The following is a 26,392-nucleotide window of genomic DNA, read 5'->3' as shown; positions in this document are numbered from 1 at the left end:
TTTAATTCGTCAGTGTTTGTTATTTATCTAGAGACTAACTCAAGTATTCGTAAGCCTGAAATACTGATACTTGTCAGATAGTATCTGAAGTCCAAGCGTTGCAATGTATATTATGTATATATTTGTAATTTACAAAATAGGTACTTAACATTATTGTCTGTCCTGCTTTTACTTGGTTTAGGTACAAAGTCAGCTACAGAATATGCTAATGGTGGTTATGATATTGTGTCACCTGCTCCATCAGTATACTTGGGCACATTTCAAATTTTGCATCTCCTGGAAGATCTAAAGATGGCACTGGAAATGCTAGAGGATCCTCAAGAGAAAGAAGCATTGCGAAATCAAATTCCAGGGGCCACAGCAGTGTGTATACGGGAGTGGTTTGAAGAGAATCTGGTGAGTGGTTATTTTATAGCTTTTTCCTTTTGTTTGCAAAGAGCATCAGTTCAAGTATTTTTATACTTCAATTATTTTTACAATAACTGCAGTCTGCATACTTGGAGAACTACAGGGGATAGTGAACAATTCATGTGCTCTTTAGAAAGAGAAGAAAGCACTTTATATGCTGATTACTATAGCCATGCAGATATAGGAGCATAAGAAGTTGGTAAAAAGACTTACTTTGCCCTTGGTGAGAGAAAAGAAAGTAAAACTGAACTACCAAGAAAGATACCTTTTCTGTGGGATTTTTTTTTTTTTTTGTTGGTTCTTTGCTGGAGATAACAAAAAAGTTTATAACTAGTCATAAAACTTTCAATTTTTAAGCCACCAATTTGGAATATGGTGGCATTGCCTGTTGAAGAGACGGATTCAAAATGGATGATTCTTCTAAACTCTCCCTCAGTACATTTCCTTTACCTTTACTATGGGTATTATGAACCTCTGAAGTATCTTGTACTCCAGGTAGTGGGGGTAAGTGTGGGAAAACTCTAGCTTCTGAATGTGAGATATTCATACTGGGATGGATGGGGAATAAACATGTGACTGTCTTGGAAAAGATTAAGGCTTACCAGGTGAGGAGCACATCTTCAGATAGACATTAAAAGAAGAGATCCATTGGATGTGCAGGAAGAGAAACAGCAGTGCCAGAACGCTCCTCTTCAGCAAGCCTGCCACTGCAAATAAATGATGGTTTCTGAATGAGTAAAAACCTACCTATTACTTTGTCAAATTCTGGAAAGTTTTCTAAATGAATGGATTTTCTTCTGGCTTTGTCACTTTTATGTGCTTGTGCTTTTTGTTTGAACTTGTCAACTGCTGTTTTGTCAGCATTCTCTACAGAGTGCAGGTCTATGGCTGGAAAGTCCTGTTTTGAACTGTGTGAGAGAAAGGAATGAAATTTTGGTACCAGTTTTGAAAGCAAAAGGTGGAGGCAATGATTAATTTGGATTTGCAGTGTTAGATTTTGAGTCCACATCCTCAGGCCAGCTCTTACTGAATTCCTGACATAGCAGAAATTGTAATGCTTTTTCAAAGCTTTGTAATAGCTAAAATATATTTTTAATGCATAAAGACATCAATTTTCAGAGTTGTTCACAGTAAAGCTGGCCCTGAACTACCAAATTGAACAGTTCGAATCTGGTGGTCTGGCTTTTGGCCCCTCTGTTGCAGAAATATTAATTAAGCTAGCTTTTCAGCTGTGCAATGTAGGGAACACTTGATGTTTTCACTCCTCGTATTAATCTATTTCTTCTTTTCCATGGAAAACCAGCCAAAACAGAAAGCACAGTTCCCTCTTAGAGCTGGAGTTTACTGATGTCCCAGAAATCTTGTCCAGTGCATCAAGAGTGGCATTCATTTGGGCGCTCTGGATTCAGAGCCAACAGAACAGGGAAACTGGTAGCATATCTCCAGTGCAGTATGTTGAGATCACTGTTTTTAAAATATTTTGCACTGTTCTGCATTAATGAATTCTACACTTCCTTTAAAGACATGCAAAAGGAGGGTAGAGCACAGTTGCTGTGACTGTTATTTGAAAATAGATAGTAATCTGTGTATCTGTAGACCTTTCTAATATTTTTTAAAAATGCAAATAATTTGTAAGCATGCGCGCAATTTCTGTGAATGTCAATATTGGAAGCGCTTTCTCCACTGAAAAGTGGCAGTTTCACATGGGAATTAAGAAGAAATTCAGCTCAGTTCAGTGGAATGGAGTGTAGAATCCTAGATGGTTAGGGTTAGAAAGGACCTGAAGATCATCTAAACATGTATTTCATAGTTATGGCCATTATGAGGTAACAGCCTCAAGCTGTGCCAGAGGAGGTTTAGGTTAGATATTAGGAAAAATTTTTTCACAGAGAGGGTGAATCAACCTAGTCGATTCTGTGATTTTATGTCCCATACAGAAAATGCCTTAATTCCAGCCCAGGGCTCTGAAACGTGATACTTGAGATGTAAAAAAGGATAGTTAAGCTATAGAGAATGAGAACTCTGTAGTTCAGTGAATCCATTCACACTGGAAGCTCAAAGAAAGTTTGGTAATCGTTAGTCTGTGAAATGCTGGAGTGTCATAAAAAACCCCTTCTCAGTGCCCATGGCTTAAACACATTGACAATGAAAGAGTTTCTTGATTTATTAAAGGCATAATTAACTAGAAATCAGTGAACTATATATTTAGGATCAACATCAGCAATGGAAGAGATAAACCAGAATACTAGATGCTTAAGGAATGTTAAGAAACACCTACAAATTTTGAATGCAGTTCTATAACTAATTCCAAAAAGCTAGAATCGCACAGACAGGCACACGTCCGCTTTTGCAGGTACACGCAAACATTTCCTCTCGCAGCTGGGGTTGATTACAAGCATGAATAGCCTCTTCTGTGGATATGGGTTCCCCTGTTTACACACATCGAATGAATATGTGGGTGCTTTAGCTTTTGTGTGTACCCATGGAGCACCCTGCGCTCTGCTAACCCAGGCACTGGGGAGCAAGAGCCCCAGAGGCTCACATAGGCACCCCTCAGATGTGGGCTCTTAGATGTTGCAACTGGTAACAATCAGGTAAAACATGATTGCATAGAAAATCCAGATGCTCTCAGGTGGAATTTGCTACAAGGTGTCTTTGTTCACTGTAAAGTGTAGGGTAATGATTCCATGCAGAGATTTGCAATGTATTTTACTTGTTTCATTCATGTGAAATGTTATATCAAACAATGTTTGCTAACAGTAGGCATAGCTGAATTGTAACAAACTTTGGAGTGGATGGTGAACTGATACTTTTGAGCTTATTTTTTTTTTTTTGTTAGAACTGTTGTGGGCTGAATTGGAGGAGGATTTTCAGTTGCGGACAATTAATTCTGTACCTGTTTGTTTTTGAGGTCAGTGCACCTTCCCTTGAAGTTGCAGGGCTGCTGTAGCATGTACTGAATAAACCAGCGGTTTTAGAGAATACCGCAGCTGCTTTGTGTCTAACATTGTACAGGAATTGGTGAGGTCAAAAGTATTCCCAGCTAATCCTGACTAGGAATACATTAGAAACTAAAGTTACAAAAAGCAATCTGATGTTTATTTTAAATGTAGATAAGCATACTTCTTTCAAGAGAAGTGTTATTTTATGATTTTTCTTACATGCATGCTTGAAAAATTGCATTAAAAATCCTTGTGGCTGCCACCCTTAATCAAGAATGCAAACCATAGAACCATAGAATAGTTAGGGTTGGAAAGGACCTTAAGATCATCTAGTTCCAACCCCCTGCCATGGGCAGGGACACCTCACACTAAACCATCTCACCCAAGGCTCTGTCCAACCTGGCCTTGAACACCTCCAGGGATGGAAATAATGTGAATGTGTGTTTTGCCACTGCCCTGTATTTGCTTTTATGCGAAACTGCAGAAAGGAAAGTCAGAAAGATGACTCAAGACTAGTTCCTGCTGGATAGTATCAAATGGCATTTAACAGATGGCATTTTGTTTTTTAGCAAAAACTTCTGCATTTTAGCAGAAGTATGGAATAGAAGTCCCAATTATTTTTTTGCATGCTTCTTCTGAATTAGCAATCATCAGAACCTGAAAGCTCTCTGGGGCAGAGGTATGGCTATCCCTGCTAGTTGTGTTTGTGCCACACAGCAGTATGTGGGATTGCAGGTTAGAGGACAGAAGTGCCAGAACCTTCTTTGGATTGTTTGTTAGTATTGAAGTATCATCTAGAAAGTAACACCTGTAAGAAATTGCCCCCCTAGCATTATAAATTAGTAGCTTTGCAGCTTTGGTAATTGCCACTTAGTGTGCTGAGCTACACCTGGTGTTTAAATAAGTAAGACTGGAGCTTAGCCTTTTCATCAGCTTTGAGGCATATTGGTTTATTACTGATCAGTCAGGAAGCTTCTGTCATGGTTATAGATCCTATAGCTGGTCTTAGTTGAGTCTTACTTTCCCTAAATTCCAAAGTATCAATCTATGGAATTTATCATACATTAAATATCACTAAGTTGTGGTTTGTGGTTAGATTGATTTCTTGTGGTTTCATTCAGGGGTTTAGGGTGGGTTTTGTCGTTGTTGCTTTTGTGTGGTTTGTTTGTCTGTGGTGTTGTCCTTACCGAAACTATTTTGTTCTTTGGTCTGTCTGCTATAGGTATAAATACCAAAGATGTGGGAAATTTAGATGTGCCTAGAGTGTGAAAACTTTAGACATCATGTTTCATACCTTATCATATCTTGCTTGCTTCCTCTTTTGAAAGTATCTGCTTTATTACTTTTTTACGGAACCATTGGTAGTGATTTGGTGGAGTTGTATTTTGTGCTTATCCTCAACAATCCCCTAAGGAAGAGGCACACCATTTATAGAACTTAAGCTTTTTGAAAGGGCTCCTTTTTACATTTCTGTGGTCTGGGATCTGTGAACATGTCAGATTCCTGAGTTTACAGTGTAACAGCACAGTAACTGTGCTGCCACTGCTTTGAGATAGATGAAATAGGTTTGACAACGATAGGGCTTAATTTAGCAAGATTATTACCATGTATCATAGAATGAGGACTTAATAGTTGCTCTATTTGCACAGTTTTTTTGACAAAGCTAAAATGAAATAAAGCATCATTAATTATACACTTAAATGTCTTAAAAATTTTTGCCTTGAAGTGAATGCTGGGGGTGTTTTACATGTTTTGTGATTATGAATTCTTTGGCCTTTAAAACAGAATAAGAAGTCCTGGAGATTATCATGGAGAGTTCATATAAACAATTTTGTGTATAGTTTCACTGCTTCTTGCTAAATATTTTAGTATTGCTGGTGACCACGTGACATAACAAAGCAGGTAGTAATTTCAGCATTAAAAATTAAGTGCTTCAGTGGCAACTGACTGACTTGGTGAGCTGTGAGAGAATGTATTTAGTTACAGTTTCATTTCATAACTCTAAATGAGCTGCTGCTTTGATAATTTGGCTTTTTTTATTCTCTGTGTCTTTATAGAACCCATTTCTGAGTAAAGAGCAACCCTAGTGTTCTTACAGTGGTGCTAAAACAATTTAAGCATAACTGAAAGCTTCATTTCCAGGATGACAAAACATGATCTTCCTTCCAGTGGAACATCTATATTTAAAGCAAGCCACTTCACCATGTAGCTTTATATACAGACCCTAAAATGTTGATTCGTGAAAACTCCTTAGTGTTTTCCTGATCATGTTTTTTTCTTGGAAGCCTAATTCTGAAAATCTTCCTAAATTTTCTAAATTTGAATAAACAGAAAGGGGGGAAGAGCAGAAGAAATAGTAGAGGAATATGTGGTAAAGGTGATTTGTGAAAATAATGTCATGTATGCTGTGCTTTGACTCATTTCGTGCTCTGTGTTTTTTGTAGTGGTGAAACCAGACTTTTTAGCAGAAACAGAATTTTCTTAGAATCTTGATTGCCATTTGGTCATGATTAACATTCAGAAGAGATTATTTCCACTGTGGGTTAAGATCAAGGATGGTGGGGTTTTTTTTCTTCCCCAGTGTCTTCACAGGGAGATGGATTAAGCAGTAAACACCAGTTCAGAATTCTGGCTTCATGGAGTTTGTGAAGTTTAGAAATTACTTCAAAGTTTTATTTTCATAGAATCATAGAATAATAGTTAGGGTTGGAAAGGACCTCAAGATCATCTAGTTCCAACCCCCCTGCCATGGGCAGGGACACCTCACGCTAAACCATCCCACACAAGGCTTCATCCAACCTGGCCTTGAACACTGCCAGGGATGGAGCACTCACAACCTCCCTGGGCAACCGATTCCAGTGTCTCACCACCCTAACAGGAAAGAATTTCCTCCTTATATTCAATCTGAACTTCCCCTGTTTAAGTTTGAACCCGTTACCCCTTGTCCTGTCACTACAATCCCTGATGAAGAGTCCCTCCCCAGCATCCCTATAGGTCCCCTTCAGGTACTGGAAGGCTGCTATGAGGTCTCCATGCAGCCTTCTCTTCTCCAGGCTGAACAGCTCCAACTTCCTCAGCCTATCTTCATATGGGAGGTGCTCCAGTCCCCTGATCATCCTCGTGGCCCTCCTCTGGACTTGTTCCAGCAGTTCCATGTCCTTTTTATGTTGAGGACACCAGAACTGCACACAATGGTTAGTGCTCTGATGAAACATAATGACAGGTCTTTCTATTGCACTTTTCTCTAAGATTCATTTTACAGAGTTATTTGTCTAGAACAGAGACAGAAAATTACTGCAATGCAGGGCACTTCAGTGTTGTTGAAAACATGTTTTTATAAAAGTGTCAATAGAATTTTTCAGCAACAGCTGAGCGGGAAGATAATATATTCTGAGCAATGCCAGTTAAAGCCACTGTATTTATCTGCTGGTAGGTTTGACTGTAGAACTCAACTGTTAAGAGTCACGATGGAGATATATATAGCTGAATCTTCCCATTGCCAAGAGGTATTAACACATGTTAAATTGAAAATGGACCAGTAGAGCCCACTTGGGACAGTGTAGAAAAGCTGTCATTCCGTAAGCATTCATGTTTATTTTTGCCAGCTTGAAACATTAGATGGATATGTTTTCTGAGCAGTAGTCAGAGTTGGAAAGTTATATGACCCAGTCCTCTGCTGGCTCCCACTCTTTTTCAATGAGTTAATGATGCAAGGAAGCCCTGGACTGGAAGATCTAGTCCTCTCAGGATTCCCCAAGCACATTAGAGCAATTCACAGCACACAAGAAACAGCAGTGTTCTTAATGTGTGCAGCTATATATAAATACTAGACAGTGCCTTGGAGGTAGTGGAGAGGGGATGTACACAGCTTGCATGGAATGCTTCTAAGTCGGGCCTGATTTTTTTTCATGTTCTGTGGTTGCTCTGTCTGGGACTCAACCCTACCATCTCTGACTGTGACTGCTAGCTGTAGTAGCTGTCAGTGCAGGTAGGAAAGTCTTCTCTACATGAAGAACTAATAGAAGCTTAAAATACCTTCGCAGTGAGTAGTGCTGATGTAGGTCTCTCTTTCTTAAAATGACATGGTGAGATTAGTTTTTGGCATTTTCTTTCACCCTTGTAATAGTCAGTAATGCTTAACAGAGACATCTTTGAACTACAGTGACCAGAAGTGATTAAACAGAATTGTGTTATGGCCTTAGGCTTAGACTAATCAAGGAAGAAAGGTTACCACCTTTCATTCTGGTTATAATAGCAAAGCCTGTATTTTTATATGTTAATTTTTCTAAGATTTCAGGGCAGTCTACTGACTTACTGTGACGTTTAGCCCTTGGACGCCATCCTCACCTACACGAGTATCCACACCTTGATACTGTCAGAGGAAATAGAGGGCTACTCTATAAAAGGCAATGATTGTGTACAGATGTTAGCCTTCAAAAGCATGAATATGATTCATTCAGTACCATTTATCTAACTCAGCTGTTAGTTTTGGTGCCTTCCTTTGCACTAGGTGGTTGAATAGCACGTTAGTTCGTCTTTCCTTTTGTGTGTAATGTTATGCATGGTGTCCCTTTTCATTGTAGATTGTGATCTGCTGCTAGAATTTGCAGGTGCACTGCTAGTCACTGATTTAAATGTAATACACTGTATTAATTTAACAAATATTAATGTGTAAATGTAATTGCTGTGAAATATCTGCTTTTTTAATTGTATCTAGAGAAAACATTGGAAAGTGTTTTCCATGAAGTAATTAATAAAGGGATCAGTAAGGGAGAATTATTTTGTTAAACATTGGTACTGACATATAAGTTATAAATAAAGAAGAGAGGCAAAATTTTCTTTTTAAATGTCCTTCAAAAGGTATTACTGGAATGTTAGAGAAAAGGCAGTTTGAAGGTAGTTTGAAGTATTTCTATAGGTAACCTTTGTTCAGATTTCACAGATTTTGGGTAGGTTTGCATATATCATTTGCTAAATGTTAAGTTATGACAAACATAGCAGTAATATAATTCACAACAACATTATTTTGTTCCCTTCTAGAATAGTAGACTAGTAATAAACAGACCTGTATTTAGTTAAAATGCAACTAAATATATTTTCAGGTTTTGTGATCTTTCAAAAATGGAAACAAGTTATGCTTATTTTAGACATATTATACAACATGTTGGCATGCTGCTACTCTTCACAAGTAGATAAACATTTTCCTGAAATAACAAAATGCTTAAGAAGGAAATAACAAGCGTTCGTATAATCTTTATCAGAAATAAGGCCTTGTAAAGATTTCTCTGTAGAAGAGAAAATCCGATGTGTGTCTGCGTTTTCTTCTAAATAAGTTTAATGCAAAAAGTCACAGGTCTTCTAGAACTTGGGCTGGAAAAGGCATTTCAGCATATGGCAAAGAATGTTTGAAACTGCCAAGAATGCAAATGTCTGTGAATGAATTAATAAACAGTAACTTCAGCTAAATATTGGTAATACAGTCTTTATGCAAAGCAAGGGAAGGGGGCTTAGTTACTACTTGAGCAGTAACCAGGAAGGACATAGTAGTGCTAGAGATACCTGATACCATACAGCCTGCAGATGGGAATGACTCCAAAGATGTCAGCACCTGTTTAAAGTATTACCTCTCCCCTTCCCTGAATATGCAGTAAGGGTGAGGGTTAACCATGCTGGCTTGGAACTAATCACCATCTAAGCCTGATAAGTTCTGAAATACAGATTTTAATCAAATAATTCAACCATTAGGATTGAGTGCATTTTATGCTGGGAAAGAATTATTTGTTTATGTATGTGTTACCATACATGAAGTATAGCATTATGTATAACATTATTTCTAGTCTGTTTCCCAGGATACATATTTGTTTTCTTTTTTAATTATAACAAGTAAAGCAAATACGCTGATATACAGAATGCAGTGTTTCATTCCCTTCTGTTCCAAGAGTTTCATTTTTCCTGTCACTTAGGTGTAGAATCATAGAATAGTTAGGGTTGGAAAGAACCTTAAGATCATAGAATCATAGAATAGTTAGGGTTGGAAAGGACCTCAAGATCATCTAGTTCCAACCCCCCTGCCATAGGCAGGGACACCTCACACTAAACCATCCCACACAAGGCTTCATCCAACCTGGCCTTGAACACTGCCAGGGATGGAGCACTCACAACCTCCCTGGGCAACCGATGCCAGTGCCTCACCACCCTAACAGGAAAGAATTTCCTCCTTATATCCAATCTAAACTTCCCCTGTTTAAGTTTTAACCCATTACCCCTTGTCCTGTCACTACAGTCATTGACGAAGAGTCCCTCCCCAGCATCCCTATAGGTCCCCTTCAGATACTGGAAGGCTGCTATGAGGTCTCCATGCAGCCTTCTCTTCTCCAGGCTGAACAGCCCCAACTTCCTCAGCCTGTCTTCATACGGGAGGTGCTCCAGTCCCCTGATCATCCTCGTGGCCCTCCTCTGGACTTGTTCCAGCAGTTCCATGTCCTTTTTATGCTGAGGACACCAGAACTGCACACAATACTCCAGGTGAGGTCTCACAAGAGCAGAGTAGAGGGGCAGGATCACCTCTTTTGACCTGCTGGTCACGCTCCTTTTGATGCAGCCCAGGATACGGTTGGCTTTCTGGGCTGTTAGCGCACACTGAAGCCGGCTCATGTTCATTTTCTCATCGACCAGCACCCCCAAGTCCTTCTCCGCAGGGCTGCTCTGAATCTCTTCTTTGCCCAATCTGTAGCTGTGCCTGGGATTGCTCCGACCCAGGTATTGGACCTTGCACTTGTCATGGTTGAACTTCATAAGATTGGCATCAGCCCACCTCACAAGCGTTTGAAGGTCCCTCTGGATGGCATCCCTTCCCTCCAGCATATCAACTGGACCACACAGCTTGGTGTCATCGGCAAACTTGCTGAGGGCGCACTCAATCCCACTGTCCATGTCAGTGATGAAGATGTTAAACAAGACCGGTCCCAACACCGATCAATGAGGGACACCACTCATTACTGGTCTACAGCCGGACATCGAGCCATTGACCACAACTCTTTGTGTGCGGCCATCCAGCCAGTTCTTTATCCACCGAGTGGTCCATCCATCAAATTGATGTCTCTCCAATTTAGAGACAAGGATGTTGTGTGGGACAGTGTCAAACGCTTTGCACAAATCCAGGTAGATAGTTCCAACCCCCCTATCATGGGCAGGGACACCTCCCACTAAACCATCTCACCCAAGGCTTCGTCCAACCTGGCCTTGAACACCGCCAGGGATGGAGCATCCACAACTTCCCTGGGCAGCCCATTCCAGTGCCTCACCACCCTTACAGTAAAGAACTTCTTTCTTATATCCAATCTAAACTTCCCCTGTGTAAGTTTTAACCCATTACACCTTGTCCTACCGCTATAGTCCCTAATGAAGAGTCCCTCCCCAGCATCCTTATAAGCCCCCTTCAGATACTGGAAGGCTGCTATGAGGTCTTCACGAAGCCTTCTCTTCTCCAGGCTGAACAGCTCCAACTTTCTCAGCCTGTCTTCATACGGTAGGTGCTCCAGTCCCCTCATCATCCTTGTGGCCCTCCTCTTTATCATTTAGTCATGACTCCAAGACAAGTTATCTTGTTGGAAATGATGCATCTATATTCCTGGAGCCATTCCTCACCATGTAAAAAAAGTTTTCTTCCTCTGTTGTCTTTTGCACAAGTGGCCTGATTTTTTTTTAATAAGCATTTTTTTACTTATAAATACTTTTTGTAATACTTAAAGTACTTTATTTTTTGTAAGTATTCCTGTGCAGGCATATTCTCATATTCTCTCTTTCTTCACTCTGAAGCTCTCACATTTTTTTCCAGCCTGAGAATGACAGGTGTGTGAATTGGCATGCTTGAGGAAGTTTTTCCCTTTTAAAATCTGGTCCTAATCCCTTTGCTTCCAAGGCAGCCCAAATACTAGAACTGGGAGGAGCACAGAGTAATGGATGTAGGAAAAGTTTATACTAATTCTTGGGAATGAGGAAATTTTTGTTGCAGGTCCGTACTCAGCTGGATTCCTCTGATGAGGCTGAGAAGACGCATAGTTTCTCATTTCAGTTCTTGGACTGAAAAACTGAGTGTATATTCTTTCAGTATTTTCAGAGGCTGATGGGTTTTGAAACCAAAATGATCTAAAAATTATTGCTGAAAAGGAAGAGAGAGGTGCTATGCTCCAGTGATCGGGAACTGATGGAGGCTGGGGAGCTTCTGCTCTGCTTCATACTCCTGTGCCCTCTGACCTCCCAGGCAATGCCATGCCAATGCAAGAAGGCTATTGACTGCATTTGTGCTGCTCTGAAACATCACAAAACCCTGTGTTTTAGCACATATTAATTGAATAAAAATCAAAATCGCTAAACTAGCAGTAATAAATACAGTTTTATTATGTTCATATGACCTCAACTGGGTGAGAGAGAGGGGGAAGTGGTGGCAAAGAACTCTGTGCTTCCTCAGCTCTGGTGCTGCTAGGAGAAGAGATAATACTCCAGACTCCTTGCCTCCATAGTTCTAATAGGATTTGTGAATGTTTTCTTGCCTCCTCATATGTCTGGAATGCAGGGACATGAGAAGTGTAGCTGGTTGTTTAAAGCATTCTGTTACTTTCAGTTGCAAAGCTGCTATGATGTGTCTGTTTACCATTTGAAACATTTGAAATCTTGTTTCTGACTAAGAAAAAAATGGATCACTTAGATGAGAAGTTTTTATGGGTTATGTATCAGCAGACATTCATGTGCCTAGCACCTTTGGTGTGCTGGAAATGGAGCTTTTGGTTTTAACAGTGGCAGCACTCAGCAGTATTCTATAAAAGTACAGAATTGGCAAATAAATCCTGATGAATTTTTATACAGCTTGTGAAGTATGAAAACTTTGTTAATTTTAAGCATTTTAGTGCCCTGCATTGCATTTATATTGTGTTGAGTGTTTTCATTTATTTTTGAAGATGACACTGTAGAAATAAACAGTATGGTGGGGAAGGGATTAATAGCTAGGTCCTTCTCTGGGGTAACACTCGAGGGTAGTAGTACTGCAGTGATCATGGGTGGTTTTAGTTGTGTGGTTTTTAATTCTCCGCTGAACTAGAAGTTAGTATTTGGCAGAGAACTACACAGGGACATGGATTTCGTAAAAATAAGAAAACAATATGGTGGTAACCCAGTGAAGCAATCTTCAGATTGCAACATATTTTCCTGATTTTCACATTGCCCGGAGAAGCTAACCTGCTTTTCCAGTGAAATGGAAAAGCATTCTAAGCAAATCTGGGGGGAGGAAGGGGGAAAAAACGCAATCGATTCACATTCAGTTGGTGCCTGAAACTCTTTCAGGCCAAAGCTCAAGCAGGATACGTAGTTCAGCATGCAGGTGACAGGCTAAAAGGGAACATGTGACTGCCTGGAATGTATGTTGTCAACATTCGTGGCTGATAAGATGCAGAAAATTCAGGCACGTTTACCTTCTAATCAGGAAGAATGACTGTAGCAGAATCTAGAAGCCTTTGCATGAAATCCAGGAGAAATGACAAGGCAGAAATAAGGTATGTTTGTCATTTAAAATCCCTTTAAGAGGGGAAATGGATATTCACCTAGCTGCAGATGCTACACTGAGGCACTAGTAAGTGGAGAGACAAAGTTTTTCTGTACTTTTCTTCTAAATGAAACCCAAAATCATTAGCTGATGTGGGGTGGTATGTTTTAAGAGAGGGTATGCTAAGTGAGCCTGAAGTGGTAGTCTTAGAGCCTGTGTTTTGAAATGGGTGAAATCTGGAACTTGAGTCTCGGAAGTGGTGGTACTATGGGATATGCAGTACTTTGAGATGAAGTTTGATGTATTTGTTGTTATCCATAATTAGGTAACTAGTTTTCTGGGGAAAAAAATGTCTTAAGCTGTAGGGAGTTCATGTTTAATGTCAAGAAAATCTCTATTCTGTCTTTAGTTTGTCAGCCATGTCAGGGGCTGTCATGCATAGAGAAATGTACTATAGTAAGTGCATCATAATTTTTATGATCTTTTTTTTAATGGAAAGTGTACTAAGGCTTTTGCCAGATGGTGTGAGCTATTCAAGAAATAGCTGCTCTCATCAACTTTAAGACAGCATAAAAACTTCTACAACCAGCATAGAATAAGTACAATTGTATGTACAGAGCAACCCAAGTCCTCTTCAGATCTGTCTTGTAGCGTGGTGGTTTGGAAACAGCCATTTATTTCGTCTTGTCACAGTTACTGGTGATTTCAGTAAATCCTAGCACCTTGAGAAGACTTATAGCACTAACTTTCTAAAAACTGAAAAAGTCATTGTTGGGACATTAATTAACAACAGGTAATGAATACATGTAGAAAGCTGTAAGTCTAGGTTTATATCCTTCCCTCTTAATTTATATTATTGAAGGTTCTAAAAACAGATCCATCAAATCAAAAATATCAAGGATGGTTGAAATAATAAAAGCCTGCATCCCTTGCAGAAACTCCTTCACATATCTCTGACTTCCACAAGTTTGGAATGTGAGTAGATGACTAGGTCAGGCAGGTCCCTATAAGAACTGCTTTTAAGGGCACTATACGGCTTTAGGCTTTGAGTTCTTTTTATGTATCATTAGAATGGTGGGCAGCTTTGATACTGGCTCTTCCAAAATGCTGTTTTACTTCACCTTAAATGCAGGAGTGAGTTTGGCTATAGAAACTGAATAAAATGGGGAGGTAGGTTCTGGGATCATCACAAGAATTTCAGCTGTGATGTGGTCTCAATAGACATTTCCCAAGAAATTGTCCTTGTGTGTGCAACAATCAGTTGTTCAGTTTAAGGCCAAACCCACTTTTAACTTCTGGGAGATAAAAAATTGTAAACTAGAGCTTATGGGGAAAAACTAGAACTTAATAATAACTACTGTGTGGAGGCACTAGAGGACACCGCAGTAACAGGCAACACTTCTAAACTTCCCTTCATGCCAGAGCATTGCTTTGCATATGTATTTATCTTGGTGTGGCAAGTTTGAAAAGTTGCTGTGCTATGAGACTTCAGCTTCAGCAGGAACAGACAAAAGTCTTCGAAGTGTATCATCATCTTCTGTTAAGATGGAAAATTGCCTCTTTGGCAATAGACGTATTTATGGGGTAATTAACTTATCCACAGGATCGTCCTTGAATTCCTCTTCTTCTATAATGTCTTTTGAGAGGACAGGCAAGTAATTCAAAGAGCAGAACTTATTTTTAGGTTTAGTCTGATCCTGAAATAAACTGAGAAGTCTGAGTAGTGTTGTGATAAAGAGGGAGTAAAACAGAGACAGGAAATAGGGGGTCTTTGGTAATGAGTTCCAGCCACTCTTAAAACAGAAAGCCAGAGAAAGCATTACTTGCAAAGAGTTTCTCAGTGACAGCTTAATTTTTAGCTTGTTATTCAACATTAGACGGGAACAGTTTCTGCAGGTATATAGTATTGAAAAATCCTTTTTTAAAGGTCATTTAGCAAGTTATATTTTGACATTTTTAGAGTTGCATTGTTCTTGCTAACCGATCTGCTGTTTAAGAAACCCAGATGTTTGGGGGAGAGTCTAAAGTTTATACAGTCGTGCGTTATATATACATCTGGGAGAAGCATTCGGGATAAGACTCTGGGACAGAGGCAGAAGATTTATCTTAAAATGTGAGCATGCTTTTGAGATTTTAGAAGTTGCGGGTTGAAAGGGGAAGAAGTCACAGCTATATCCTGTAGAACAAAGCACTGTTCTTGCTTCCAAAAGTTTCTTTTAACCCTGGGAATGTGACTGCTGAGATGGGCCCAAAGCATGGATGGTGAGATTGATATTTACAAGCATTTCACGTGGCTAAAGAGGGTAAGTGATCTGCTGGGCTTTGTTTTCTCTTTGTAAATGCACTTTAGAAATCTTAGTCAGAACTCTCAGCTTTGCAAAAGGGAAACCTACTGAGTGCCTCAGACATAAAATATTGTAAGTTTCTTTATGAGAAATAAAGACTTTTCTTCATGTAGGAGGAGGAGGCTGGGGGAGAAGGGGGGGGGGAGAGAGAGTCAGCTGTCTTTGTCTTTAAAAATGAAACTGCAGGATCAAACTTTGAACAAATGGCAATAGACTCTAGCAAATGCTCATGCTTTCCTGAGGTTGTAATACAACAAAGCAAATCCTACATGGGAATCTGGCAAAAAAAGGAGAATATGTTGTTTACCATATTGTGCTTTAAAATGAAAAAAATTGCTTGCACTAGTTATTTACTTAATAAATTCTTCATCAGAGTAACTGTATGAGACCTTTTAGAATGCCTTTGTTTTGGATAAAAAGGGTGGTACTCTTTTCCGCTGCAAGTTACTCTGACAAAATTATGTTTTTTAAAAAGACAGTGCTATTAAAATCCAAATTCTGTGATGAACTGTCTGAATATGAATTAACTGCATGAAATTGTTTGTCTTCCTTCAGAAAAAAAAAAAGTAGGTTCGTGCAGTTGTCTTGTCACCTTAGAAAAATCACTTTGTTTTTGTCAGCTTTTAGAGTTTTCAGGTTCTAAGTTATTTATTTATTAATGTTTGCAATCCAGTAATAGGATGTGAATAAATCCTTCACGGTGGACTATATTTAATTGCAATATTAACTGAATTGTGTGTCATGTAAGCAGCACATTTTCCTGTTTACCTTTAAAATCAATTTTAACTTGTATGTAATTTTTTGCAAATTCTATGCACTCCATTAATGTTAGAACTTCTGTATGGCACTGGACTAAAACACACGTGAATACATATGTGCATGCACTCTTATTTTTCTTTCTACTAGCTGTATAAACAAAATGTAGGTAAATTCTTAAGTGAAATATGATTAATGGCTTTAATCTGGGTAGTTTCTTGAATGAATATAAAATATTCATTTTATAATGTCAGTCTTTAATAACAGCTTGAGAGTCTTGAAGTTGATGTTTACAAAACATTTACATCAGGTTCTGGAAACTTACATTTCTGGAGTGTGGATGTGATTAAATAGAAAGTGAGTAGAATAGCGAAGGAGGTGAGACAGTAGGGAGTAGCAATGGGTAATGTTATACTATGAGTTTAACCTGTGCTTTGTGTAGTTAGAGCTAAATACCTCGTTACTGGGGTTTTAGATCACAAATAAATGTGTTATTTAAATGAGGTTTTGAATACAGTATGTCTGCCACCCTGCTTCCTGGTTTAAATCTAATTTCTAGAAGACAGGTTTGCTTGCAAAAGGCTAAAGTGTGCTGTTATCAGGTTGTGTGTGTCCTCGGTGAACACACTGAGGCAAATAACATAATGAGAAAGGGCTCAAGAAGTAGCTTCAGTGAAGAAAGCCTCACACCAAAATGTTCATAGGTGAAGGGTTAGCAGAGGGTGTCTTCAGGAAGGTTTTCAAGTACTGTGTTCAGAAAGAATACTGTGTTCAAATGTAGCACAGGCTTTTACAGAAATTGATAATGCTATTACTGTTGTTGCATGTAATCCTTTTACGTAAGGTATGCAGAGGAGAATATCAATACTGTTGCTTTTTCTTACAAGCTCTTTCAGGGGGAGAGCACATGTGGGGGAAGGGAACTGAACATGATCTTGCATTGTTCCCAGGAGAACTTAAGCAGTCTGCTCCCAAATTCCTTTGACAAGTGATGTTAAAAAAAAAAAAAAGTTTAAAAAATCTAAGTTGCTTATTTAATTCTTATGTTTGAGACTCCTAATGTCATGTTTGGCACTGACTGTGATAGCACATAAAGATTTCAGGCCCTGCAGTCAGAAAGTGTTGCTTTTTGACTGATAATGAAGGTACGAGCTCCTTCCAGAGTAGCAAATGGCACTTAACAGAGAGTAACTGCAACAGACTTCCATAAACCCTTGGTGAATTATGCCAGAGCTGGCTCAAATTTCATTGCTAGCAGAAACCAGGATCAGTTTTGATGTTGCAGTAGTTGGCTAAGCTAGATTTGCATGGTATCTGTGGCTTGGACTGGGTTATGGCAGCAAACAAATACAAAAATCACAAGATCCAGGCAGGCAAAATGACAGATACAGCTGATATTTTCATATGCTTAGAATAGAGGATTTGTTTTTAAGCAGTAACATAATGTGTATAGTAACGTCACAGCCAACAAAGCAGTATTTAGATCAAATTGGAATAAGGTGTCACCGCACTTGAGCTCTTTCCACTGGACTTCCTTGATGTTAAAATGCCTTGTGAAAATGCTGTGCCAAGAATGGCCATAAATATGTACAGCATGGACAGCAAAATCTAAAAGCAGATGCACAAAGCCAAAAAACAGTTTAGCCTTGTCTCACTTGTGTATGAGGCACAGTTGATGTGTTTTCCTTTGTTTACTGGTTTTTCTCCATCTCACTTTTTTCTCCATTTTGTCAGTAATAAAAAAATATTAGTGTGCAGTAGTATTTCTCACAAGAGAAAGAACTTTCTCTGAAAATCTCTTACCTAGTATCAGAAAGATACAACTCTGCAATAGGTACAGCTATACTGTGCTTCATGGCATGTAATAATTTGATGGCAATTTTAGAACTGCCCTGGTTAGTTTATCCTATCTCAGAAGCTGACATAGGCACATAGTACCATGAGATGCAGTGGTATAGGAGTTTGTAACAATGCTGATATTTGAGGTTACCTTGTTAGTAATACATGAAGCCTGGATAAGGAGGTCACAGGAATTAAGGGAGGTACGACCCTCAGCAGCCTATTTCTAGAATGATATGGAGAAGTTCTTGTCTATGTAAAGTAAATTTTTGCCATTATAGCTAAGGCAGCACCATAGTTCTCATAAAGCAGTTGGTGAGCAGTTTGTGGGAAGTGTTTTGCAGGTAACTGATGTTGAGTTCTTTTACAGTGCCTAAGCATAAACGTGTCACTGTTAAGGTTTTGTTGCAAGCTAGGAAACCTGAGACCCTGCACACACATCCGAAGCTGAAAGTGGCTCATCTTTAGCAACCTTTTTCTGCTTCTCCCAAGGGATTTAGTTGGAGGGCTCACGTGCAATTTCGTCTGTTGTCCTGTTGCTTTATTTTTAGCTTTCCATTTGGCCTTATTTGGAATACACCATTACAAATGAAAATTACAAAACCCTATTTTGGTACATAGTCATGGAGGTATAGCTACAAATTACTAACAAGCATCAAGAGCATAAATGCTAATGTTTACTACAGACAGTATTATGGACTGTCTAAGGATATTGTAAATTTTTTGAGCCATTTGTCCTGCACTGGATAGAGTGTAGCAAAATGGAAGGTCTCTTGCCTCTGGAAAACTTTGTACACTGGTATGATGTCTTATTTTGAAAGGGAGATGTCTTCATATGAAGTGGAGGCGTCTGATTACTCTTGTAACTTGTTTTAGACTTACCTTTGAAGTGCATGGAGCATAGAGCTCATGGCTGACCTGAAACAGGTATACATTTTTCTTACGCTTTTCTTTCCTTTCTTCTGGATGCTACTAATAAGCTCTACTAGCAAGAGGTGAAGCAATCAAACCCGTGCTATAGCCATTAAGCTCTCAATATTGAAGGTGAATCTTATGACTTTGAGGATATCTTCCTTTAAGTAATGTATGTCTGAAGGAGAAAATAGGTATTAGAATTAGAAAAAAATATCAAACTAAACCAACAGAATTTTGAGTATATACTTTAAGGACAACAGAAATGTACCTACCTCTGTCTTTACTTGATTTCAAACTATATGCTGGTAACTTTTTCAAAGTGGCTGCCACTTTCACTTAACCAGCAAGGAAAAACAGCAAATAGAAAATCCTATTGCTGATTTATTAATTGCCACCAGATGAAAGGCAAGAATTACAGGTCCAGAAATCATGTTCCAGCCTTCTCCTCCTCCCCAGGTACACTGAGTGAATGTGCCTATATTCAAATGGGTGTGTATCTGAGGCAGCACTAACATGACAAGAGATGAAATTTGTATTACATCCATAGTCATATGCCAAAATAAAAATGTTTACTGTATAGGCCACTCTCTCGTCACTACACGATAGGAATTATTGTGACTCATAACATCAATTCTGCTGACCCCAAGGAGTGGTAAGAAGTGGAAAGTCCACACTCTTCTAGATATTATCAACACCAGATAGGCTGGAATAAGTCTATGGCTTATACTTTCTTGTGTTGAAATATAATACTACAGTCTGTTTGCTGCTAGTAGTTTGCGGGAAAACCGACTGGTTGATTTCTGCAGGCTGTACTCTTTGTTTTCAGCTTCTAAACTACAACAGAAGACAGTACATCAAGCATGTCCCTAATGTTCTCCACTAATACAAGTATTATAGTTGCCACAGGCATCTTACTCAATTATCAGTGGAACTGAAGGTGATTCATGTGACTGAATAAGAAGAGAGGAAGGTTATGACATAATCTGTCTTCTGAAAGGCGGGTGACTTGTTGAAAAAGCTTACAAATCACCACTCTGACTGACTGCCAGTTTTCTTTTCCCAGCTCCTCCCCACTAACAGCCCAGTATGAGATCTATGGCATTAGTGACAGATTTCTGTGTAACTACTTGCTGATAAATTTCAGTAGTGGTATTTTTTGCTTTAAAATGAGTTGTGTTGGTGGGTCTTTGAGCTGAAACTGAAACAGAACACGAGAAGAACATAAATTGGCTTGCATTCAATTTTGTTATCTTGTATTTTTGCTTGCTTTAAGGGGCTTACTTGTACAGCCTATCAAGATTCAGCTAGAAGTTCTGTTATAGAAGCTTCTGAACAGAACATCTCTACAGAAACTCTCTACAATGGTTGTTGTTTGTTCTGACAATAAACTGCATACTGAATTGTTTCCTATTAAATAAAATGAAGAAAAACATAACGTTCCTGCTTACTAGGCTCTGAGAAGGCTGGTGAAAATTAAGATAGTGAACTGTGTCACTTAAAATGTTTCTTCCCTTTCTTGCCATGCCCTTTTATATTCTTGCTGATTATCCCCATTTTAAGTTAAAGCTGTTGAGTCATACTCTAAAGTCTCCTTTTCTGTGTCATTTATTCTGGAGGAATATTTAAGCCTTTTTCTTGGAAAAGGGCTCTGTAACAACTGGATCATGTAAGTGATACTTCAGGAAGTTTCCAGCAGCTACCAATACTAAGTCCGGGTTGGAGTAAAGAACACATTCCAGAGAAGAGATTTGGAAACTAAAGATGAAGAAGCTGAAGCAGGTGATGGAATGCAAAGCCTTTTTCCTTTCTTCCCCCCTCCTCCCCCAACACACAGACTCTTAATTTTTCTAGAACAGGAAGAAACAGTTGATTTGGAACTCTTTTCAGGAAACGTTTTATGTTAATATCTGGTGGGCATTAAACTATATCCAAAATCTCTATGGAGTCTATAATACAGGTGCTTCAATAAATGCTTTTCAGCTCCCTTAGGCAAAGTATTTATGATATACACTTGACTTTTCATCTGCAGTGGTACTATCATCAGCATAGTTTCAACCATCTTGCCTCAGCATATCTCTCTTTCTACTTTGTTATCATGTGTTCTCACAAACTTTTTTATATGTTTTATGCTATTGCACTCATTCTTTCATTATAAGAAATATAATCAATATATTTATCCTATAATTTGTGGAGCGTAGGTAGTGATTTTTGGTCTTTAAGGCTACATCTGCTGAAATAACATCTCAGTGGAAAATCTTGGTGATTAAGCCTTCTGGTCATGCGGTTACCCAGGTCTAGTGTTTATTGTTTGTGAGCCCTTACACCAACTCAAGTTGTCTGTAGTCTTACTACTTTAGTGTTACAGGTCCTATATTAAGTTGTTGCTGATACGTGTGATATCTAACTGTACTTGCTCAGTTTCTTGTCAGTACTGACTTTCACAACTGCAACAGAATGCACTCCAACCATCCACAGATGGCCTTGGTTCATATTACATTGTTTTATCTTGTCTTTATGTATGCCACAAAGATTTCCCAAGTCTTAAACAACTGCTGTGTGTCAATCAGCTGCTTTTATTTAGCAGGTCAGTTTATGTCTACTCTACTTCCCTGTTCTTATCTGAGCACTCTCTAGCTGACCTGTTGTCAGGGTTGATTCTCTTTTTCTTCCCCCTTTTCTGTTCACATGGGTGTGATTCATTAAGTTTTACGTGGGTATTGAGTATTGGACTTCCAGCAGAGGATATTTCACACTCAGTGCAGCAGACATCATCAGAGGCTGTACATATGGTAAATGTGAGTGTAGTAAAATACCTTATTTGTGATTTGATGTTGACCTATTTCTTAATTACTGATTATAAAAAATGTTGAATTCTGTTTTGTATTCATGACATTGTTTATGTAAAAATGTGTTGGCGGTAATTTAACTCCCTGTGCCTGTAGGCCAGGGGGAGGGGTTACTGAAATGTTTACAGGTATATTTCTTACATCTAGCCTAAAAAAATAGCAAATGATTGCCGGAGAAAGGGTACAAAATCTACTTCAGTAAGCAGTGTTCATCGTGAGGTTTTGTCACTAAGAAAATATTTTCCTGCCTAGCAGTGTGTACTTGCTACTTGTATGGTCTAGGTGCAGGAAAGTGAGATGGGCTGGAGTGCTTTTCCTGTGGAGACAGGCAGAGAGAATTGGGTTTTGTTGTTCATCCTGGAGAAGAGAAGGCAAGACCTTAGAGCAGCTTCCAGTGCTTAAAGGGGCCGACAAGAACTCTGAAGAGGGGCTTTTTACAAGGTCCTGTAGTGACAGGACAAGAGGGAATGGCTTTAACCTGACAGAGGGGAGATTGAGCTAAGATATTAGGAAATAATTCTTCCCTGTGGGGGGTGGTGAGGCATTGGCACAGGTTACCCAGAGAAGTTGTGGATGCCCCATCCCTGGAAGCGTTCAAGCCAGGTTGGACGGGGCTTGGAGCAACCTGGTCTGGTAGAATGTGTTCCTGCCCATGGCAGGGAGTTTGGAACTGGATGAGCTTTAAGGTCTCTTCCACCCCAAAACATTCTATTATTCTGTAATATTATTCAGACAGTGAATGCTGATAAGTGAGATTCTGCACATTCTGTTCTTCAGTGTTCTTGTTGATCCTCTAAACCAGGGATTAAGGACCAAGCTTAGTGAATTTATGGATGATTCTAGTTAGGGACTTTGCAGCCATGCTAAATGACATGATTAAAGATAAGAGCTTGAGGCATAGGAAAGCAATATAAATAATAGGATGCAGTTCAGTATAGACTAGTGTAAGGTTATTCAAGCAGAAACAATGACTAAACACAGGATGAAGAGCAAGATGCTAGCTAAATATCATTAAAGAGGATCAAAAAAAATCTGGAAGTTATGGGTCCTAAGCTGAAAATATATCAGTGTTAGTGTATGGCTAATATGAAAAGGAATATGGCCCAGGGGTCTGTGAAAAGGTTTTCTCCACTCTAGCTATTTTCAGCTGGAGTCCTGTCTCTCCTCTTAGGCACTTAATTTCAGAAGAAGTCAAGGAACAGCTGGTGAAGAGGAACCAAAAGAAAGCAACAAAATAGATCTTGGAAAATTAACCTGTGAGGAAAAGACAGAAAAACTTGTGGGTTTTTTAGTCCAAAGAGGGGGACCTGCTAATTAGAGATCTACAGATGGTCTTCAAATAGGTAAAAATTTTCTGAAGTGACAGGGAGGACTCTTTTTTTTTTTACATGGTGATGTGATAATAACCAGTAGGTTGAAGTTGAAGAGGTGATGATTCAGCTTAGACTCTAAAAAAATTGTTTTAATGATTCTAAGAAGTAGATTACCTGTGGCGGCTGTGCAGTACATTTCTGGAAGATAAGAATTTTGGAAATAATCATTGGTCCAGGGATGGAGTAATGAACCAGATGATCTCTTCAGTCACATCTCAGTCCTGTTTGTTGGTGTTTCTGTGATTCTCTCAATTCTTTCAAAAAATATCAGAGACAAGGGTGTGCAGTTCCTCTTACCTCATGAAGGTACCACACTTACACTTACATCTAGTTCAGCACTTCATGGCTTGGAAAGTGTAATTTTCATTGGATAAATATTTGATTTCTTGATTTGCAGTAATTAGCACCATGTTTATTTTCATCATCTGTTTTACATTTGGGCCTGCAGACCTCAGTGTAAATCAAGAAGAATCCTATTGACAAATCTTCAGTTGAAAATGAAAGGACAGTTGGGGAGGACGATTGTAATTATATTGGTGCCATTGTACAAGTAACTACAAGTGAGCAGTCACCTGCAGACTGGTGCAGCTGAAGGGCACTCAGTGAAGCTGGGTTCTTCTGTTAGCTGTTTCAATGGAGCTTGGAAATTAACCAGTAAGGGTTCATGTTAACTTTTGAAGCTCTAAGCAAACAGCTCCATTCCCACAGTTGCACAATGTTTTAGTAGGTTAGAAGCAATGGGACTCTTCTAAAATCTTTAAAATTTATCTGTATATATATATTATTTTTTTACAGTGTTTTTTCTCTCTGGAGTATTTAAATTCATAGGGACATTTTGGTTAGGAACAGGTGTGTTTTAGAAGGTCTTGCTCCTTAGAGCCATTTAGAAATCTTGAAGTGATTATCTATCTCTATATAGTAGTTGCTGAGAAGAATTTGATAATTTCGGTAATTTGTTAATTGCTATCAACAAATGTATGCTTTCAGTAATTTCTAGGAATAATACATACCGCAATTTTTATCATTTAAAAATAAACACCAAGGTTCTTTGACTTTGGAAAAAGACTGTTGATACCAGATATTTCAAATCAAATGTTTGGGGGTTTTGTCTTGATAAGATGGTATTTACCAATGAAACAATAATTTGCTGGAAAATACCAAATCTATTCCTATACCATTCTTGCTTTCTGGAAATGAGAAGTATTCAAAATCCAGCTAAAGAAAGATATATTCAAAAGGTTTCATGAATATGAAATAAACAGTTTTGGTCTATAGATACATTTTGCATGTTTTTCATATTGTAACAATGACTCAATATAAATCTTTTTATTAACTATTGTTTGAAATTCTAATATTAACTGTAATAATTCTCATAGGAGCTTTTTCCCCCCAGTCACAGGTGAATCATCATTCATCTAATAATGAAACATATCAAGAAAGATTGGCACGATTAGAAGGTGATAAAGAGTCACTCATACTGCAGGTATGTCTTAAAGAGAACATTGTCTACATAGTCGATACTCAGTGAATAAAAGCTGACATGACAGTATTTTCTGTTAAACAAGTGTTAGCAGGTCACCAAATGTAACTACTCGTTAATCAGGAATTAATTTATAATTTATATAATCCATCTGATTGATTTCACGGTGGGATAGCGTGGTTAGGGGGGAAGGGAACAGCAGGAGTTAAGAGGTGAGATGAATAAAAAAGGGGAAAAGAAAAGAAAACAGAACCAACATAAATAATGCAGTGGAGTCTCAGGACAGTACTGTGGTAGTGGTTCTCGTTCCAGGTTTGCAAGGTTGTACCAGTTGATTTTTTTAGGTTCTCTCTGCCACCGTCTTTAATAAGGGGGTGTGATGATGAAAATTAGGAAGTAAAATGGATGCCTAAGTTCTTCCAGGTTTCCTGTTTCTCAGTTTACTAAGCCTTTTTCAAACAGATCTGCTGTCCCATGTTAATCTTCCTACTGGGAAAACAGCTTATACAACTTAAAATTAAACTCTTTTTTTTTTCCTGGATATTTTCTCTATTACTAAACTGTACATTACATGCTTTTTAAAACTGAAGCTGGAGATTCTTTAAATGGTCTTTGCATATCCGTTCTCTTTATGCTCACAAAACCATATTATAAGCATATATCTTTCTTTATATCAAACAAAACGACACTGGGTAGGTATTCTCCCTACTTTCAGTTACTAGTTTCTGTAAGCATGTTTTATCCTGTATGTTCTGTTCACACTTGTGTTAATTTACTGCTGTTGTTAAATAAACAGTAAATGGTTTGCGAGACATAAGCTTAGGCTTGGTTGGAATTATTTTTTTTTTCTGTTCCTGTTAAACTAAAATTGCTATTACCAAATTTAGAGGAAAAAAAAAATTAATTTCCTGAGTGAAAACCAGGTTTCTGTGAATCAGGTCCAGGGAGGCAACATATGTTTATTAGGACACTTTTTATTAATCAAGTGGTTATTAACTTTAACATCTTGATTCTATTAATAATAGGCAGCAACTTTTCACACAGTACATTCACTTCTCACACAGTTCACTCTCACACATAAGCAATCATAATTGGAGCAACAATTAGGAGGCCAATCCCAGCTGTTTACTCAGAAACAGAGGGTTGTACTGATGCACCTCTGGCTTTGTCCACAAAGGGCTCTGTTGTTTCATCACCTGTGTGTATAGTCCCATAATCTTTGTCTGCATATAGGAGCCACTATTGTCTTGGATATGGTTCATGCTATGCAGCCAGTTGTTGATGGTCATGTGACCTGGTGGGCTTGGACAGATTTGGCAGAATCTTGATGTTCAAAGTATATCAGCTTTTGTGGATTTAACAGGGCTGCTGGTCTCCAGAGCGTGGAAATTCTTGAAGACTCTTCCAAGCTACTGCTTACTATGTACTTTTGCTGTTCTCATCCTGCTGATTTTTAGCAACTATTTCTTCATCCGCACAAATAGATACCTATAGAATGCAACCATCCATTGGTTGCTCAGTGGATGGTTTACTCACGAAGAAGAGGGTTTTATGACATGGTTTGGAGACCTGCCTAGAGTTTTTTCTCAAAAGGAGTGTAGTAAAGTCAGATATAGAAATTGCCACTCTATTGCCTTTTACTCCCATCACACCCCCATCAAATCGGGAGGCTTAGTCAATATTTATGCATTTTCCTATCCCGCTGAGCAGTATTGCAGTAGAACTCCTAAAACCCCAGGCAAATAAGATAGGTGAAAACCTCACTCTGGTAGGTGAACATCAAAAACAACAGAAAAAAGGGTGCCTGGATAGAGCTGGGGTTAAAACCTGGTTTACACCAGTTCTCTATATTCTATCTAGACAGTCAAACATGAAGAATGCAGGCGAGCCCCATGCTGAGGTTACACTGGCCTGAGGAAGTCAGCTGGTATAAACCTGCCTCCTGGGTGT

At 38.7% G+C, this 26,392-nt stretch overlaps 1 protein-coding gene across 12 annotated transcripts in view; it reads left to right on the top strand.

The window, feature by feature from the left end:
* The window catches only part of PPFIBP2 (PPFIA binding protein 2), a 106,963-nt gene that overhangs the window by 34,966 nt on the left and 45,605 nt on the right, over window positions 1-26,392 (top strand). For 8 of the 12 annotated variants that reach the window (XM_065683113.1, XM_065683115.1, XM_065683105.1 and 5 more), the window contains exons 3-4: window positions 182-396; window positions 24,356-24,445. In XM_065683113.1, coding sequence (XP_065539185.1) covers window positions 182-396; window positions 24,356-24,445 — 305 coding nt within the window. Of the gene's footprint in view, window positions 1-181; window positions 397-12,648; window positions 12,899-15,098; window positions 15,192-20,359; window positions 20,523-21,514; window positions 21,539-24,355; window positions 24,446-26,392 lie in introns of those variants that run through there. The other 4 variants (XM_065683111.1, XM_065683109.1, XM_065683110.1 and 1 more) reach the window with 3 other exon arrangements.

Source organism: Lathamus discolor, chromosome 6 (assembly GCF_037157495.1).
Source record: "Lathamus discolor isolate bLatDis1 chromosome 6, bLatDis1.hap1, whole genome shotgun sequence".
NCBI lineage: Eukaryota > Metazoa > Chordata > Aves > Psittaciformes > Psittacidae > Lathamus > Lathamus discolor.
The sequence above is the reverse complement of the archived record's forward strand: the minus strand, read 5'-3'. Positions and strand labels throughout refer to the sequence as shown.